Raw genomic sequence first — 20,360 nt, forward strand, 5'->3', positions numbered from 1 at the left:
TTATTGAAGATGAGACATCTTTTTTTTTGTTATGGACACAGCTTTCCCACCCCGTGTCTATCCAAGGTAACTGAGTGTAAAAGAATGCAGTTAGGGCCCACGCATCTGGAGTGCAAGCAGTGACTCGTTGTTCTGTGTCCCAACAGCTGACATTTATAGATCTATCAACTGAAGCATCATAGGCATTTTCCTTAGCTGTCACGTACTTTCGAGATTGTCAAGGAATGATGTTACATTTGGGATAATTGTTCTTCAATTTTTTATTAATTAGAAACATTGAATACAAATAATTATGAGTGGATACTCCTTGGAATTGTGTGTAGTATGAATGCACGTAGAGACAAGCACCTGAAGAAAAGAATTACTTATTTGGAGCTTTCTTTATAGAATCATAGGATCATAGAATGATTTGGGTTGGAAGGGACCTCAAAGATCATCTAGTTCCAACCTACCTCCCATGGGCAGGGACACCTTCCACTAGACCAGGTTGCTCAAAGCCTCATCCAACCTGGCCTTAAACACTGCTAGGGAGGGGGCAGCCACAACTTTTCTGGGAAACCTGTTCCAGTGTCTCACCACCCTCACAGTAAAGAATTTCTTCATGATATCTAATCTAAATCTACCCTCTTTCAGTTTAAAACCATTCCCCCTCAGCCCATCATTACATGCTCTTGTAAAAAGTCATTCTCCAGATAAGGCTGTCCCTGAGTCAGACTCTTTGGACTCTGTTTTCTCTTTGGTCTGACCCTTTATAAGCAGCGTTAGAGACTGGATGGTCTCTTTTTGTGGAAGAAATTACCATCTCTGTCATTTCTACTGCATTTCTGATTAGTGGCCACACTCTAGAAGCAGGAAACAAACTTATCGTTTGACTCTTGTTAGATCTGAAGCCACTAGTGCTTCCTGGTAATTTAGTAATTCTTAATACCACTGTATTTGAATGTTCAGATTTTTTTAAGCATGTTGTTAAGCAGATTTAGCACTACTTTAAGATAAGAAAGTCATAATCTGGTATTTCTAAACAGAAGTCATGTACCTCTATCTTTGTAATTTAAAAAAAAAAGTTATGACTTTTTGTTTTTCTGAGGCATTTTTGTGGTTGAGACTTTCTTCCTAAACAAATAGACATGGAGGTAAAATATCAGACATATTTAAAACTTTGTAGATTGGAAACAAATGATTTTTCTAAGTAAGTGGCAGATCTTTCTCTTTAGCAATGTAACACACTGAATAGAATTAGTCTGCAAGTAAATCAAGCCATCAAGCATTTGAGCTAGATGTCTAAACTCTCATGTAACCAATGGAAATCTGAGGCTCAATTTAGTTGCCCACACATGAACTTCAAATGCCATTCTAGGTGCCTTTGTAGATATGATGTGGTTCCTTTAGGAGATTCCCACCCTTCTGGATTGTCATTTGTAAACTAGATGGGATACACTGCAGCAGCTGTAACGGTACTCTGGGTTCATGTTTAAGCTGATGAATTGGGTCCCTAGTCAGTAAAGACAATGGATCCTAGAGTGCCCTGGTCACTCCATGTGTGTCGTAAAGAAGATCTTCTAGAATCTAGAATCTTAAAGAAGAGCTTTAAAGAAGAATCCAGTAGACTACTGATTAACAAGAACGGGAGTTTAGCTATGCATATATCTGCACATAGGTATCTGTCTACGTATAGGCATCTAAATGCAGGTATCTGAAGCTTGAACTGCGGTGTCGTGGAAAACTTGAGAATTCTGTTTGAGTTTATTCCTGTGCCTTACGCAGACACTAATTGAACTGAGCTTGTTACATTTTATTAATTGACTTACTGTCAAACACAGGGTAATATTAATGTATTGTTTTTCCAACTGCAAAGTTTGAGATAGAAAAAGTTTCTTTGCTCTTGAATTTTCCCTGGGTTATTGGTTAAAAGTGGCTTTTAATAAGACACTCGAATGCTGTTCATCAAGTTTAAGAGGAGTATTTTTCTCTTTCTCTTGGTTTTGGCACATTCCTCCAAAATCTAACTTTCCAGACTGCAGTGTTACTAAAATGTTCACAGGCTTGTTTCTGCTTCTTCATAGAATTTAACAAATTTTTTCCTTATGGGTTTTAGGTTCGCTAAACTAATCTATCTTGCTGCATTCTACTGCTAAGTGAATAAACTCATTTCAAATTATTGCAATTGTGTGATTTAAGTATTAGATGCCAACTGCTAGATATTGAATTACAGTTTCATTTGAGCATGTTTTAAGTGTGATCTAGTGAAAGGTTCTTGCTGTTGTCTTTATCATTAGTCTTTTTAAAATTTTTTTAGATTTTTTTTTTTTTTTAAAGCTTTCATGAAGCAAATTACGCAAAGGTAGATGTCTAAGCAATACCTTGCTTAGGCTTGTGTTTGCTTCCTCTCGTATAACTTTTTCTCATTCTGCTTTTTGTAGACTTCTGGTCGGAACTTTCACTATTACTTTGTCTTTGTATTCCTGTAGGAATAGTTTGCTAACATAATGCAGTAGATCTTTGTCTTGTTTATTCCAGGAAAGCTAAAGCATGTTCTGGTTATGAACTGCAATTGAATCAAGTTTGACTAAAGTACTAGAACAACAGTACTTTTTGCTGATGTGTTTCTTGCTTTTCATTGTTATATCTTGTCTCTGTTCTATTTGAGTAGCACATGTGCACATGAACCTTGTTGATTTGGCAAATTAAAATAAAATACCTTTTTTTTTGGCAGCAATTACATCTGTAGACATCCTTTCATCTGAACTGCTTTGCCATCTCAAAGATAAAACTATAGTTTGCTCTTGATCAGGATATTCACATTAGCATACTTTGTTCAGTCTCTGATTACCTCTTCATTGACAGTTTAATTCAAGTGTGATAAATGCTGATTCCTTGCTTAGCAGTCCATTGACATGAAGTTTTGCATGAAAATAAACTGTTTTAAACTGCTGATAACGACAAAGGTTCTCATGTAATTGATTCTCATGTAATCAAACAACATGGAGTTTGACTTTATTTGACATGTAAATGTAACCTCGCAGTACTGTACTTTATTACTGCCTGTATGATAGTGTCCAGTGAAGTCTACAATTATTGAAATGCCTCACTGATGTTAACAGGAGTACAAGTGTTGGTGGCATCTCTTAAGGTACTGAATTATTGGTTTTGAATGGCAGAGCTATTTAAACCAAGAAAATGCAATTGAATGAAAGATTCTACTCCAGAGAGATAAATCAGTGATGGTATAACAGGTTTCAACTAAATAAACTCAAAATTAAGGGGAAGTAAAAATTTTCGTCACAGCTGCTGAAGAAAAATACAAATACTGATAAAGTGGATGTTTTGGTAAAGTGGACCCATACCAAACCAAATACAAAAAGGGTTAAGAATAAAGAATACAGTCTATACTTAGATAATAAGAGAATATATTCTGTAAGGTATTGTTGCACTAAATTTTAACTGTTTTAGTTGCCTGCATTTTCTACCATTTGTTGCATCTAAATTACAGACAAGGCTGATCAGATTCTCCACCACGTTGTGACATTGCAACTTGTGCAGTGTGTGGGCCTAAAGAATACACCTTATATTCAAAGCCAAGAATTTGTTGCTAGTGTAAATGAAGTCTTAATGGTTTAATCAAATTACTCTCAGTAGTGCTAACACGACTCTGCTCACATCCCATGCCTCTACTTTTCTGTGCTGCATTTTATTTAGGGTCATATTGTTATCTGCTAGGTATAGAAATGTATGTAACGGTAAACTTTGTGCCACAAACTTGTACAAGGCTAAGGAAAATATAAAACTAGTGGGGTGGTAGGCATTCTGTTACTAGACAAATGCTGTTGCAGCTAAATAATCCAAAACATTGCTCCAGGCAGGCAAGCCAAGTCTCAATAAAGCCTCACAAATCTGGAAGCATGTGGTGTTCACTTAATACAAAGCCTGTAGCCTGTTATTAGCAAAAGTAACTGGACTACAAGGCCACATGTTCTGAACAAGATTGCAAAAGGCACAACAGAGAAATATTGAATATGAGGAGCTTTTTCCGTGTCCGGAAATACTTGGTTGTGCAACAGAAGAGTCCTAATTTCTTCTCAGTTGGGTCCTGTTAAGACAATTACTGACAATTATTCAGTCCACTTTTTTTTTTTTTTTTTTGGTCTGCTTTAATAGAGCTTCATGTTCGATCAGCTAAAGTTTTGATTTTCTTTTTTCCCCTCATTTGTGTTTTGTTTAGATGTTGTAACTTAAATAATTATTGTGTAAGACTGGAGTAAGTTACAGAAGTCTATCTTAACATTTTTATGCAGTTGATTTAAATAATTGAATTTAGCATGCTTTGTCCTATTGATTTCAATAATGTAAAAGCAATAGTTTTCTTAATTATTATGCAGATCTAGGTATTTGCATGTACTGAGTTTCATACGAGTTCTGAGGGAATAGAACTTAATTTCAGGTCTTCATTCAAGTAAGAGGAAGGAGTAAAGTTTGTTCCCTCCTCCTATTACTGTTTTAAAGTTATTGTTGATGCAAGATATGTTGTATGACGGAGTAATATAAGAACAGATGCTATCATGGCAGCTTTTCTCCAGGAGAGGTGTTGGATGGGTTAGTACAGTGGTTCCAGCCACGCCATGCCATGGCATCCTCCCTGAGCATCCTCGTCCTCTCAGGGATTTCCAGAAGTTGGAGAGATGGTCCCAAGTCCTGGTGCAGTCCTGGCCCTTGGGGTTCCCTCTCCAAGTGACTACAAATACCATCATTTATGGGATTGGGTGGAGAATGCTGATGCTTAATTGGATCATTCTAACACTTGGTCCCTAACAACCTGCTGGAGCTTACAGTCTGCTTGACTTGGTTTTCTCAACATGTTCACAGATCTCATGTTGATTAACAGGTTGTTTACACTTGTTACATCTCTATTCTTATAAAAGCTATTCCCTCCTATAGTGTTACCTAAGTTCATCTACATATGCGAACATTGCTGTCAAGTAGGCCTAAATTATGCTGACTGCCATGCACCCCCATAACAGTTCAGCTAAAATAACAGATAAAACTACTTTCATACTTATATTCCTTGCAGTAGGATAAGTGTAGGATCATGGTTGTAGTCCGTGTTATCATTTACTCTTAGCATATTCCTCCTGGAAACCTAATGAGTGCTGTTGTTTCTTACAGTCTATATCAAAGTAGCTTGGCCATCCAGTTCTTCTGGTGACCATATGGAAATTCAGTACTTGGAATTATACGCACTTTGAAGATGACTCATGCAGTATGTTCCTGGTATCACCTTTTGCCTGACCACAGCATAATACATCATCATTTTCTAGGTGTTAAAAGGCTTTACAACAGAGAAAGTATTTGCACCAGAGTGCTTTACTTGTTTACATAGTGTATTAGGCCAGAATACGTATGCTAATTGACTTGTGCTTTTAAAAACACCTTAAAATGCAGGAAATACATGAATAACATATTTCCTGTGCATTGAAGCAAGATGTGCAAACAATAAAGATGGTAAAAAAAGGAAATAATGGCTGTTGTCATACTTTTTTGTGATTAATAATAAGTTGCCATTGTTCTAAAGGCTTGTGAATCTGGACAGTGAATTCCTGCTGCTCCTGGCTATGGCTTTTCAAGATGAATTTCTTGATTCTTCAGAAGAGAGACTACTCACTAGTTAACCACAGATTGATACAGGCATCATAGTTGACCTGGTGCCTGCTTTTGAGCTTAAGTATTGGTTCCCATGAAGTATTCTGTGACACTCAATGTGTTTAAAGAGGGAAGATTTTTAAAATAAGGGAAAAAGGCCAATTCTGTTCTTCAGGCTTAGTTTAGTTTAATCAGCATTTTGTCTTCTAATATGTTTTCCACTGTTCACACAGACTTTAACCTTTACCATTTCTATTATGTCACTAACTTTTTATATATATGTATAGATAAATGTATATTTGTATTGATTTTTATAAATAGAGAATTATGCTTATCAAGGTAGTTACTATCTGGTAAAGTTCATTTACTAAAGGAACTTGGTATTTGTATAAAATGACAAAATTCAATGGAGTGAGAAAATATTTAATTTTTATGGAAATTTGTGAACTAGTGTTTGGTATTTATAGCTCGTGACTGGTAAGAAATGTAAATATCTTATAATTAAGATTACAGTAGATTGGTAATAACACATGATGTAAGGTGTAATTAGTAGTTCGTTATGTCTTTTTGACTGTGATTCATATTGAAATCTAAGAAATAAAATTGTTTAATATTTCCTGTGTTACAGGTGGCTTGCATGCAGCTCATTAATGCTCTTGTTACATCTCCTGATGACTTGGATTTTAGGCTTCACATCAGAAATGAATTTATGCGCAGTGGATTGAAAGAGATATTGCCAGTAAGAGTCTTGTAGTTTCTCTTTGCATTATTATTTAAATTATTGGACTATTTGAGCTTGAGAGGGGGAATGGGAGAACAAATTCTAATAAATTATTTTCAAAGGCATTTTATTAAGTCTGGATGTGAGCAGTTAGATGTGAGAATCAGTCTTAAAGAAAGAATGAAAAGGTGAAATGTGCTCTCTGAACTTCATGCTGATTCCTCAGCATTTTAGAACTTTGATTTAGAACGTGACAGACTGTTGTGCAAACACTTGTTAAGCCAGGCTGAAGCCGTGTTTACTTTTTGAATATTTAACTTGTGTTCTTGTAAACTTAAACTTTAAAATAGCATAGACATATGGAAGTTTTTAAAAAGGTTAGCGTTTCTATATGTGAATAAACCTTATTTTGCAAGCGTTTCTACTGTTTCTTCTTTGCAGCAATTGAAACGTATAAAGAATGAAGCACTAGATATTCAGCTGAAAGTGTTCAGTGAGCATAAGGAAGAAGACATGATCGAATTCTCTCATCGTTTAGAAGATATTAGGTCTGAACTAGAATATCCTTTTGATATCAGCAAGAGAAACATGAACTAAGTAAAGTGTACAATGGACATTTTTCTGGTATAATTTCTGTTTAAAAAAGTTATTAGCCAACATTTGACTGAAATATTTTTTTCCTTGCTATCACTCTCCTTAACACTTTTACTGAAGTAAGTGATGTTTACAACATGGTGTGGAACACAGTTAAGGACACTAATGCTGAAGGATATTTTCTTTCTATTCTCCAACATCTTTTGCTGATAAGAAATGATTATTTTATACGGTATGTTTAATGCTATGTTAAAAGTTAATTTTGGATTTTGTTGCCATTTAGTCATTAATAGACTGTTTCTTCCATAAATTTAGTGATACAGTTTAGTCTTTTTCTGTGCAGATTGCAATCCTAAGTATTCCTTTGTGAACTTCTGTTCAAAAGCATCAGCTTTGAGTAAGAATGCCATTTATATGTTTTTGTCTTTTCTGCTTAGGATACAATTTTATATATAAATATAGAAAACTTTTTGTTGAGATCTGAACCTTATTGACTGCAAGTATAAGCGATCAGGAGAGTTCTCAATCTGTTATAAATCATGGTAGTAGCATTTTAATTTTGTGGTGTATTTGAGTCAAAGGACAAAACCAGGTATGCACAGAAGTGCACTTCATACAGTAATCTGAGCATATGCTTAATTTAGAGTAACTTTTGGTTGGGAATTGAGTATTCTTAATATACATTATAGGTCAGCATGAACATGCTAGTGTCCCTTGGAAAATTAATCAGATAAATTACAGGGAAATAATTAATAAAATCTTAGATGCTTGAAGCTGCCAAATACTTTCCGTTCTAAAATCTGCTTGCCTTGTTTTTGAGGAAACATTGGAGGAACCAGATATGAACTGAACAAGGAAAGAAAGCTGTCTGTTTTCTGCATAACCTTGCATTTCAGGCAAGGTCTAGCACAGATGTACCCTTAAAGGTTAAGAGTGCTTGCCTGACATGGGTACACCTGTGCTAGACCTCTTCCACCTGAAAGGGTTTGAATTCACAGCTTGCATGTTCTGGGCAACTGACCCAGCTGTCATACCCCCTGGCATTTTAGAACAAGGTGCTTTTCATTCCTCTTGCTGAAGCAGGGCTGCAATGCATCCATAGCTACAAAAGTCATAAAACCAGAAGGGATCAAGGTGAAGGAAGAGCCTTCTCTTTACTGGGAGGAAGCAGGAGGGAGTCCTTCCTTCCTGTATTTCCATAGGAGGAGAGATGCAGAGCTTATAATATAAGAAACGTTTATCTTTAGGTCCACATTTTTTCAGGCTTTGTGTAAACTGTTCTTGTGTAATAAATTGCCAGATGTATTTGTTCTTTGAGGCTTTTGGGATTTGCACCTACCTTTCTATGGAAATAAGTCAACCCAAATCTTTTGACCTTACTGTGTTCATAGACAAGATTTTTAGTATACATTAATATATAAATGTGCTCTAGAAGAACTCATCTCTGTCTTTAGTCCGCAGTACTTCAAATTAATTGAAGAGTGCGTGTCCCAGATAGTGTTACATCGAAGTGGAACAGACCCAGATTTCACGTATCGTAAAAGATTAGATATAAATTTCAGCCACTTAGTAGGTAAGTACTATGTTTGGAAATGATTACAGTATCATACTTCTTTATGTGTTCCAAAAGCAAAGTTGAAGTTATACATGTGATTAAGAATCTTGTGGTCCCTGTATGTGTGCAAGTGTGTTTGTTTATTTTTTCAAGATATTTGTGTAGATAAAGCAAGATTAGAAGAATGTGAAGAGAGGGCTTCTGAACTTTCCAGAAAAGTAAGTGATTTTTAAGTTATATGATCATAAGATGGACACAGGGGATTACTTAATAGCTCCATGAATGGTCTAACTGAATATGGCATAGTTTTTAACTTCGAATTACTATTAGTTCTATGTTAAGTGGGAATTTGGATGTTTCTTGTGGACTAGGAAGCAGAGAAAAATCATATAAAGTAGTTAACCTTAATTGAGAGTCTTTCTACTATTTATTTTAAAGTTTCATGTACAAATCTCCCCAAAATTAACTGAATACTTCGAACAGTTGTCAGTTTCTTCAACAAGATAAACAGTGGGGGAATAAGAGTTGACTCATTTGTATCTACGGACTCTGTATTACTGTACATCAATTTTTTAAGCTACTCTAATTTCAGTTTAAGATACATTATGTACCTTATGCCATTTCATATAGTAAAGACTTGCAGTGATAACAGAGATGGTACTTCCACTCAGTGAATACATGAAAGTTAGAATAGCAGATACATTTTGTGTGTCCTTAGTATTGTTAAGACTTGAGTTTTAACAAACACAAAAGGAAAAGTTGGAATCTAAAGAAACTAAGCAGAACTGACTAGAATCAACATTTTTCTTCTTTTTTTTCTTTTTCCTTAGTTTGAAAAAGAGTTTGTAGTTCATCAGGAGACCCAGGCCCTACTGCAAAAAAAAGAAGAACGAATCAATGAACTTGAAGCAGAATTACAAGCTTTTAAATCACAGGTATAAGACAGTTTAAATGAATGTATGAAGTATGGTTTTTGAAAGGGACTTCATTTTGCATCTTTTGCAGATTCTGATAGCACAGTTGAGGGTTTTTTCCAAGAATCGTTGTTATTGATTACTATTGACTGTTAGTTTCCTTTATTTCTATTTTATGCAAAGAATTGTAGTGTGACATGAATCAGCTGTTTGAGTTCCCAGATGATCCTTTTTGTACCTGAGCTCTGTTAATTAAACTAGTTTCTTATGTTTCATTCAGGTTTTGCTTTGTGTCATATACTTCCAAAGTAATTAACCACATAGGATAATAAGTCTTATGCTTTTAGATTAGTATTCATCACTGTGATCTTTATCACTCCACAGGAAATTATTCATTATGCAGTTTGCTTTGCTGTAGCCTTACCGTGTATATCCAGCAGTGAAAGAAATAACCTGTGGCTGGATAAGAATATTTCCTGATAATTTTTCGATTTCCAAGCATAAATAGATATTTTAAAACGTGATGGAGAGGAATAGTGCAGGGTTTTGAGAGGAATACTTGAGTTAACTTGTAACTGCTTCAGCTCTAAAATCTGTGTAAAGAAACTGACCAAGTGATTTTTTTCTGTGTCTTATTTCGTGGAATAAGAAGCACAGCCTAAAAATGCTAAAGACAGACAACATTGGGAAGACATATAGGATGGTGATAAAATATGTGTTTTGATCATAGAGGGTTTTTTATACTTTTGAGCTTGTTTAATTTTCTGAGTGAGGAAAACTAGTTTAGCTGTGCTTTGGTCTGTTTAAAAATGTCATTCTAATTCAGGTTTCTGATCAGAATTAACTGTTAATGTCAAAGTCAAACAAGCTTTAAAGAAAATAATTACAAAAATCATTGAATTCTAAAAAATAATTTTAGTGAGAGCTGTATATCATTCATTAAGAAAATATTTTTATGTATATATCTTAAAAACATATTTAAGTACACCTTGGGAGTGAAATAGGTTTTCTTTCCCATTTTACTTTTTCTTTTGTTCACTGTATTAAAGATAACTTATTTTTTTACATGCAGACAGTGAGCATAACATGTGATTATGCTTGCTAGTTATCATACCATGCATTATCCCACTGTTAATGGGACACTTGTAGTAATGAATTACTTGATATTTACAAAACATTCCAACTGAATACTCTTAAATCCATTTTAAAAAGAATCTTTGGTTTCCCTGTGGCATCAGTTGCTACTTAGCATGGCTACTTCCACCTCTTATGACTATTTTTCTCCTGGTCTCGTTCCTTTACTCCTTTGTTGTATTTGGTATTTGTTCATGTATTTATTTCGTTATTAGAGCCTAATTGTTTAGTGTCTACTTTTCAATGTAAACAATGCATATGTTCAGAAATTCAAAACAATAATACTGTTTGTATGTATTTATTTGTATTTATTGGTATTCAGCTATTTCCTTTTAAAAATATTAAATGGACTACTTCACCTCATAATTGTCAGTTGAAAAGTTGATTAATACTATCACCAGTAGATAAATATTTCTTTTTTATTCTTATGTTCTTTTTGTTAGGTACCTATTTATTAATGTTTGAAGGCCTACGATAGAAGTTCTTCAAATAGTAGAAATAAATATATATTTTTAGACTTAGTGAAGTATAAGCCTATCTTGATACAGTCCATACTATATAGAATAAGAAGTCAGTGTGTAAGGCAGCGGTATTTTTTGGAAGGATTTTTTTTCATCATTACTTCTTGCTTTCAATTCTGTAGAATGAGAATGCTCCTATATCGGAAAATATCTGTTTTTCAACAGAATTACTAATGTGTTCAGATTCTGCTGCTATGTCCTTGGAATGTTTCTCTGTAATCTGTAAGATAAGTAAGAACACTAGAGACTAGGATGTTATTTTTTTAATTTGAGCTAAACCATGGTAGTCTAGATAAAATTTCATCAAGATACCTATTAGGCTTTTCTTAGATAATAATTGGTGAAATATGACAAGTGGGATATAGTATTTCAGTTTGTCATTTTTGGCGTGCACTCCCTGGTGCACTTCCAATTATGAAATCAAAGGCACTTTGACTTAATTATAATTCATATTTGATTGTCCTATACAAGAAAAATAGCACTGACTTTCAGTTGACTTGCTGGATTTAATCTATACACTATGATTTTTATGGCATTTTGTTGATTAAAAAATGTGAAACTGAATATTTTCCTTACCAGTATGGCTCCTTGCCACCTGGCTTTCTACCATCAGCACGTGATGATGCATCTGCCATTCTACTGGAAGCTGCAGGACCACATCAAATGCCACCACCTCCTCCTCCACTGCTGCCTTCTAACAGAGTAATTCCACCACCACCGCCTCCCCCTCCTCCTCCACCACTTTTGAATGGCTTGGGACTTCCTCTGGCTTTTGGTGGTGCTCCTCCACCACCGCCTCTGCCAGGCCTGCCTGGAGCACAGTGGTCTCCACCTTCATGTACTTTGCCATTTGGAATGAAGCCTAAAAAAGAATTCAGACCTGAGGTTACCATGAAAAGACTCAACTGGTCCAAGGTAGTACTGATTAATGGCAAATACTTGACGTGAAATCTTACGTAGAGCTTAGGGTAAATAGATTGTCAGGAGTAAGACTATATAGGCCAATTGATACATCAGTGAAGTTTTTGTAAGATATGAATACTTTTTGCCTTTAGTTTTCATAGTATTCTGAAAATTGTGTTTCACTGACTCATGAATCATCTGGGAAAGTACCTGTTGACTTTGAGATGCCTGGAAAAGTTAATTCTGGTCTAGAATAATACAGCCTTGACATCAGCATACTTCCTAGGTCCTACTATGCCTTGTATTTTAGCAAACTTTTTACACTGGATCGGTCACTGCACTGTACTGACAGCTATACAGTATCCGAAGAAGTGCCTTGCATCTATCTAGCCTGGTCTGTGGGAAAAAGTATTGCAGGTCTCTCCATTTGTCCTTAGTATAAATGTACTTATGTAAATTTAATGGTTGAAAAAATATAGTCTGTTTATTTTTTTTTTTTACTCTCCATTGTGACAGGATCAAGTATACCAGGACTACCAATCTATTGAGCTTTAGAAACTATAATTACTTACACCAAAATAAGTCAGTAAAAAAATTTTCAGAGTTTTATGAAGCAGTCAAAGCTACAATCTAAAAAGTAAGGTACTTAATATCTGGTTAAACCAGCTATGTTCAGAGACTATTTAAAGTTTACCCAAGTTTTAAATCTAGACCAAAGATAATTTGCTACATTTCGACCTTGGATAACAGAGTACGTTGTCTATATTGCTTTGTGTTGTTAGAATCAGTTTGTCCAAAAGTGCTTACTGTAAGCATTATTATCTTCAATCAGAAATATATTAACAATTCTAAAGATGAGTTGTATACCAAAAGTTCACGTTTTACAGAGCTCTAAGTATTTCATTTGCTTTAGGCTCTACAGAGTACAGTCTCTGCATAGTATCAAAATAATTTAATTAATAAAATTTTGTTTTGTCTCTTGCTTGTAGATCAGGCCTCAGGAAATGACAGAATCCTGTTTTTGGGTTAAGGCAGAAGAGGACAAGTATGAGAATGCTGACATGCTTTGCAAATTGGAACTTACGTTTTGTTGTCAAAAAAGGGGTAAGTAATTGATTGCTTTAATTTTCAGCTTTTAGAGATATCTTTAAAATTATTGGGCCTTAAATACTATATGTACAAATTCATAATATAACATTAAAGTTCTTTTTTTTTGTAAGTGGAATGTGTGAAGAAAAAAAGTTTGAAAATCCTAGAATGCTTAAAGCGGTAATAGTGAACTATTTTACTTAGAGTGACAAAAATTGTGTGACCTATAAGGAAAACCTTGCCACAAAATCCGAAGTGCTACTGGATAATAGAGATAATAGTTCTATGAAGGAGGAGAGTCTTTTAATGACACTTTTTACTTTTTGATAAACCTGTAGCAACATAGATCTCCTCTGATGTTTTGCTTGTTGTTTTCCTGCAACAAAAATGGGAGCACCTGCCGGAGAGCTCCCAGGATTGAGGGACAACTGTACTCTGCCCCTCTCAGGTGGAAAACAATAACCTAGAGGAGAGGAGTGAGTGGAGGCAAGTCTATGGCCGTGGCAAAAGGCGAGTGCCCTCCTTGCCTACTTTGCCTCCACAACTGCCTCTGAGCAATAGATATGAAGCCCTAGTGGAATACAGCCGGTCCAATGGGGATGTGGTGGAGAGGCAACCTATATCAGAGGTCCCACCACAGTCAGAAAAACCTGACAGGTGTATAGCTACCTCCTCCACAAGGAAGAAGAGAAGAGTTTTAGTGGTTGGAGACTCCTTCCTAAAGGGATCTGAGGGCCCAATATGCAGAGCTGACCCCCATCACAGGGAGGTCTGCAGCCTGCCTGGAGCCCGAATCACGGATATCACCAGGAAACTCCCCAACCTGGTGAAGGCCACAGACTACTACCCCCTGCTGATCTTCCAGACAGGTGGGGAAGAAGCTGCATCCCGTAGTCTGAGGGGGATGAAGAAAGACTACAAGGCCCTAGGACGGTTGGTGAAAGAGTCTGGGGCACAAGTTGTTTTCTCCTCCCTCCTTCCATTTTCAGGTGATGACGTGGGATGGAATAGTAGGATTCTCTCTATTAATGCCTGGCTACGAGACTGGTGCTACAGGCAGGGCTTTGGGTTCTTTGATAATGGCTGGTTTTATAAGACAACAGGCGTGACAGTGATACATGGGAAAGGTTTATGTCGTAGGGGCAAAAGGGTTCTGGGACAGGAATTAGCAGGGCTCATTCGGAGAGCTTTAAACTAGATTTGAAGGGGGATGGGGTGGTAGCTGGGCTTGCACCACTGGGGCAACGCTCTAGTGTTGAGGCAGACCAGGAGGCCCCCCATCCCCCTAGGGTGAAATCGGTGTGCTCAGCTCGCTCCATGAAATGCCTGTACACCAATGCACGCAGCATGGGGAATAAACAGGAGGAGTTAGAAATCCATGTTCGGTCGGGGGGCTATGATCTAGTGGCAATTACAGAGACTTGGTGGGACGCCTCACATGACTGGAATGTGGTCATGGATGGCTATGTCCTGTTCAGGAAAGACAGGCCACTAAGGAGAGGTGGTGGAGTTGCTCTTTATGTGAGTGAGCAGCTAGAATGTATTGAGTTCTGTCCAGGGGCGGATCAGGAGCGAGTTGAGAGTTTGTGGGTGCGAATTAAGGGGCAGGCTGTCAGGGGTGATACTGTTGTGGGTATCTATTACAGGCCACCGGATCAGGATGAGGAGGGTGATGAGGCCTTCTACAGGCAGCTGAGAGCAGTCTCGCAAATACAGGGTCTGGTTGTTGTGGGGGATTTCAACTACCCTGGTATTTGCTGGGAGGCCTACTCAGCCAGCCATCCTCAGTCCAGGAGGTTCCTCCAGTACGTTGATGATAACTTTCTGATGCAAATGGTGGATGAGCCAACTAGGAGAGGAGTGCTGCTGGATCTTATCCTCACTAACAAGGAGGGTCTGGTTGAAGAGGTGAAGGTTGAGGGCAGCCTTGGTTGTAGTGACCATGAGATGGTAGAGTTCAGGATCTCATATGGCAGGAACAGAATAGCTAGCAGAATCACAACCCTGAACTTCAGGAGGGCCAACTTTGGCCTTTTCAAGCAATTGCTAGGGGAAATCCCATGGGACAGGGTACTATAAGGTAAGGGGGCCCAAGATAGTTGGTTAGCATTCAAGGACTGCTTCTTCCGAGCTCAAGATCAGAGCATCCCAGCAGGTAGGAAGTCAAGGAAGGGTAGCAGGAGACCTGCATGGTTAAACAGGGAACTGTTGGGCAAACTCAAGTGGAAGAAGAGAGTGTACAGATCATGGAAGGAGGGGCTGGCCACTTGGGAGGAATATAAGTCTGTTGTCAGAGGATGTAGGGAGGCAACTAGGAAAGCTAAGGCCTCCTTGGAATTAAACCTTGCAAGAGAGGTCAAGGACAACAGAAAGGGCTTCTTCAAATACATTGCAGGTAAAACCAACACTAGAGGCAATGTAGGCCCACTGATGAATGAGGTGGGGGCCCTGGAGACAGAGGATAAAAAGAAGGCGGAGTTACTGAATGCCTTCTTTGCCTCTGTCTATACTGCTGGAGGCTGTCCTGAGGAGCCCCGGACCCCTGAGGCCCCAGAAGAAGTCAGGATAGAGGAGGAATCTGTCTTGGTAGATGAGGGCTGGGTCAGGGACCAGTTAAGCAACCTGGACGTCCATAAATCTATGGGCCCTGATGGGATGCACCCGCGGGTGCTGAGGGAGCTGGCAGAAGTCATTGCTAGGCCACTCTCCATCATCTTTGCTAAGTCGTGGGCAACGGGAGAGGTGCCTGAGGACTGGAGAAAAGCGAATGTCACTCCAGTCTCCAAAAAGGGCAAGAAGGAGGACCCGGGTAACTATAGACCGGTCAGCCTCATCTCTATCCCCAGAAAGGTGATGGAACAACTTGTCCTTGGTGCTGTCTCTAGGCACATCAAGGACAGGAGGATCATTAGGGGCACTCAGCATGGCTTCACCAAGGGGAAGTCATGCTTAACCAACTTGATAGCCTTTTATGAGGACATAACCCGGTGGATAGATGATGGTAAAGCTGTGGATGTGGTCTATCTCGATTTCAGTAAAGCGTTTGACACAGTCTCCCACAGCATCCTCGCAGCTAAACTGGGGAAGTGTGGTCTGGATGATCGGGTAGTGAGGTGGATTGTGAAGTGGCTGAAGGAAAGAAGCCAGAGAGTGGTGGTCAATGGGACAGAGTCCAGCTGGAGGCCTGTGTCTAGCGGAGTCCCTCAAGGGTCGGTTCTGGGACCAGTTCTATTCAATATATTCATTAATGACTTGGATGAGGGAATAGTGTGCACTGTCAGCAAGTTCGCTGATGACACAAAACTGGGAGGAGTGGCTGACACAACGGAAGGCTGCGCAGCCATTCAGAGGGACCTAGACAAGCTGGAGAGTTGGGCGGGGAGAAATTTAATGAAATATAAGAAGGGCAAGTGTAGAGTCCTGCATCTGGGCAAGAACAAGCCCATGTACCAGTACAAGTTGGGGGCAGACCTGTTGGAGAGCAGCGTAGGGGAAAGGGACCTGGGGGTCCTAGTGGACAACAGGATGACCATGAGCCAGCAGTGTGCCCTTGTGGCCAAGAAGGCCAATGGCATCCTGGGGTGTATTAGAAGGGGTGTGGTTAGCAGGTCACGAGAGGTTCTCCTCCCCCTCTACTCTGCCCTGGTGAGGCTGCATCTGGAGTATTGTGTCCAGTTCTGGGCCCCTCAGTTCAAGAAGGACAGGGAACTGCTAGAGAGAGTCCAGTGCAGAGCCACGAAGATGATTAAGGGAGTGGAACATCTCCCTTATGAGGAGAGGCTGAGGAAGCTGGGTCTCTTTAGCTTAGAGAAGAGGAGACTGAGGGGTGACCTCATGAATGTTTATAAATATGTAAAGGGCAAGTGTCATGAGGATGGAGCCAGGCTCTTCTCAGTGACATCCCTTGACAGGACAATGGGCAATGGGTGCAAGCTGGAACACAGGAGGTTCCACATAAATATGAGGAAAAACTTCTTTACGGTGAGGGTGACCAAACACTGGAACAGGCTGCCCAGAGAGGTTGTGGAGTCTCCTTCTCTGGAGACATTCAAAACCCGCCTGGACGCGTTCCTGTGTGATATGATCTAGGTAATCCTGCTCCGTCAGGGGGATTGGACTAGATGATCTTTTGAGGTCCCTTCCAATCCCTAACATTCTGTGATTCTGTGATTCTGTGATTCTTCAGCTTTTAAAGCCTTGTGCAAGAGTAAAATATTTGAAAGTATTCTTGGCTTTAAACGTTTTCTCTCTTTCTGGAAGTAAGTCATCTCACTAGTAGTTTAGGTTATTCTGCCCCATATATAAAATGCTTGTTTCCACGGGTATTTCTTGACACATTTCCAGCCCCACCCCACCCCCCTTTGATTGGTATCAGAGACTTAGGACTTTGGGGCAGCCAAAGGGGTGCAATGATTAATTCCTTTTCACATTGAAAATGCATTATTATATTTCTAAATTGTTTTACAAATTTCACTTCAATATTTTTATTCAATACAGTTCATGGCAGTCTCAAGTTTCTCCTTTTGTGTTTTGTTGTTTTGTTTTTTTTTTTTTTATGCTTTGTTGTGTATTATCCATTTTTTTTTACCATAACCAAGAACTTTATTCTGCTTTTGTCAAAGCAGGCTTTTTATGCTTTACCAGTATTTCTACTGAGTTGAATCTTATAGTTTATTACTCTTGATACTTAGTAATATTAAGAATGTTGTACAAAGATAAAAAGGCAAGAAAACCTCACAGACCATAGACATATTTACTTGAATCTATTAGGATAAGTCTAAAAGATAATTGTGGTGCCTTTATAGTGTTAGGAGAATTCCTAATAATGGCCCCTGGATTAATAGGTTGGAAGGCTTAAAAGCCACTGTGGAAGTACTATTTCCTATGTGTAATTAAAGAGTAAAATTTGGGAGACAAGATGATGTTCAGGCCAAACATGTTAATGGCTCAGAAGAGGATTGTGCATCTCCACAGACAGTGAGAACATTAGAGTTAACAAGAGTAACATCCCTTCAAAGTTTAACTCAATGGACTGAATACATTGTTTTGACAAAACCTAATAGAATAGAGTTATTGGATCTAGAGATGAAAAATCAGTGAAGTATACTGATACCAAATGGGGCAGGGAGAGGGTGATTAAAAGGCTGTAGCCTGCAGGGACAAATTTAATTTTTTTTTTACAGGTGGAGCCTACTGCTTAGTCTTTTTTAAGTTTTGAAATTTCTCTCATCTCACATGAGTGACAGAAGTGTGCTAACATCTTAATTTTTCAAAGGAAGTGGAGACAGTAAAGATTTTGTTTAGAACAGCAAGTAGGTCTCTAAAGGGCAACATGGAACTAAACTTCATCTTTGTTCAAGTGAGTGGTTTACAGAAATTTGCATGAATGCTGAAACACATAAGTAGACAGTACCGAGCATCTCAGTGTCTCTTATTAGCATCATGAATTCTAGTACAAAGGACAGCAAAGTAACTGCTTTTGTTCTCATGACCATGGAGAGAGGGAATGCTTCTTTGTAGCTCATATAACTTAATGATTATAACAAAACTTGCCAAAGAAATTGGAGACATCCAGTTTTCTTCAGTTCTCAGTTCTGAAGAGATTTAACACCATGCTTTCTAAAGTAGAATCAGCAAGCTATTCACCAGACTCAATTTGGGAACAGTCCTTGACTATTTCTAAAGCTTTGTCTCTAAAATCAGAAAGATGAGAAGTTGAAAATGATTTGGTAGCCAAATGATGGCATGCAAAGAATGAATGGGCTTCCACTCTGTTGAAGGGTCTGCTTATGCACTCTTTTCATGGAAGTCATTGTGTAAGAAGAGGTATCTAGTTGTGGAAGCAGGGGCCAGAATGTTCGATGATGCTTTAGGTGAATTTTATTCTGAAGTAAAATAAGATTGAAGCACTCAAACGTTCAGTTGTTTTGTTTTTGTCAGCTGATGTGCCAAACGTATATCAGTGTTGATCCAGAAGACTAAGTCTTATGTCTATGTAAATAATCCATTGAGGAATTTGTACTAGAAAAAGGAATACAGAACAGTATAGAATAGATTTGAAGCTTTAGCAGATGTTTTTATGGAAGTTATAAATGATGTTGATTCTGAACGGGTTTTGAAGAAATTGAAATAACTGAAGATGTTATGGAGGTATTGAAAGAAACATTACTGCAAGAATAAAAATGTAAAAGAGGGTCTAGCTTCAGTGTGTAGGAAAAATAATGAGTAGTAACATGGAGCAAAGACTATACATGGAGGAAAAGAAATCACTCTAGTTGAGGATGTCTGGAGACGTGTCAGAGACATGTCCTTAAATCATGCAATTATTTAGTTTGGAAGGGATCTCTGAAGGTCACCTGGTCCAATCACCTTCATAAAAGACCCAGTCTAGTTCATGTTGCTTGAGGTTTTGTCCAGCTGAGTTTCAGATGTCCCTAAAGATGTAGATGTATCGATGGACAACCTGTTCCTGTGTTTGTCACTAGTGTGAAATTTTTTCATAACATCTTCTTGGAATATCTCTTGTTGTAACTTTTATCTGTTTCCTCTTTCTCATTGTGCAGCTCAAGAAGTATCTGGTTCCCTCTTATTTGTAGCCTTTGTTAGGTAGTTTGACACAGCAGTAAGAGTTCCCTTGCCCTTTATCCTTCTCAAGACTGACAGCTTTCTCAGCCTTTCTGTCTGCATCTTATGTTTCAGCCCTATAATCTTGATGATTTTCTATTGTACTCGTTCCAATGTATTTTTTTTTTTTTTTTTTAAGTTGGGAAACCCAAACTGAAAAAGTACTCCAGATACTTCTCTCTGAGAGAGAAGGGGAGTAGAGGGGAATAATCGCTTCTTTGACCTGCTGACAACAGTCTTCGTAACTTACTGGAGGAAATGTTTTTATTGTGCTGCATTTTTAATTATATTAATGATGGTGAAGGTGATAATGATGAGTCCATGTAAGGGCTATGGGTGGTGTAAGATATCTTCTCTTCAGTCTTTTATTTGTTATAAAGCTATTTTTGTCACTTTTGAGAAATTGAACCATTTTGTGAAAGCAATTGAACCATTTTGTGAAAGCAACGTGGTTTACAAAAATTAAAACTTTTGAGCTGGAACAATGAGAGGTATCAAAGCATCACTTGCTGATGATATTCTTGTAGCAACTTACTGAAGATAAAGTGTAATTTATTTATTGACTGAGAATTTATTCTTGTCTCAATAAATTTGTAACCTTAAAGTAATCTAAGATTATATATACGAAAGAAGTAGGCAAGGGCATAATGGAAAACCAACTCCTTTGTCAT

At 38.0% G+C, this 20,360-nt stretch overlaps 1 protein-coding gene across 1 annotated transcript in view; it reads left to right on the top strand.

The window, feature by feature from the left end:
• The window catches only part of DIAPH3 (diaphanous related formin 3), a 277,067-nt gene that overhangs the window by 56,799 nt on the left and 199,908 nt on the right, over positions 1-20,360 (top strand). The window contains exons 10-17 of the mRNA XM_068421846.1: positions 6,263-6,373; positions 6,797-6,915; positions 7,065-7,181; positions 8,404-8,522; positions 8,658-8,722; positions 9,335-9,439; positions 11,653-11,988; positions 12,966-13,080. Of these exons, the coding sequence (XP_068277947.1) occupies positions 6,263-6,373; positions 6,797-6,915; positions 7,065-7,181; positions 8,404-8,522; positions 8,658-8,722; positions 9,335-9,439; positions 11,653-11,988; positions 12,966-13,080 (1,087 nt within the window). The remainder of the gene's footprint in view (positions 1-6,262; positions 6,374-6,796; positions 6,916-7,064; positions 7,182-8,403; positions 8,523-8,657; positions 8,723-9,334; positions 9,440-11,652; positions 11,989-12,965; positions 13,081-20,360) is intronic.

This window comes from Nyctibius grandis, chromosome 2 (genome assembly GCF_013368605.1).
Source record: "Nyctibius grandis isolate bNycGra1 chromosome 2, bNycGra1.pri, whole genome shotgun sequence".
Classification (NCBI taxonomy): Eukaryota; Metazoa; Chordata; class Aves; order Nyctibiiformes; family Nyctibiidae; genus Nyctibius; species Nyctibius grandis.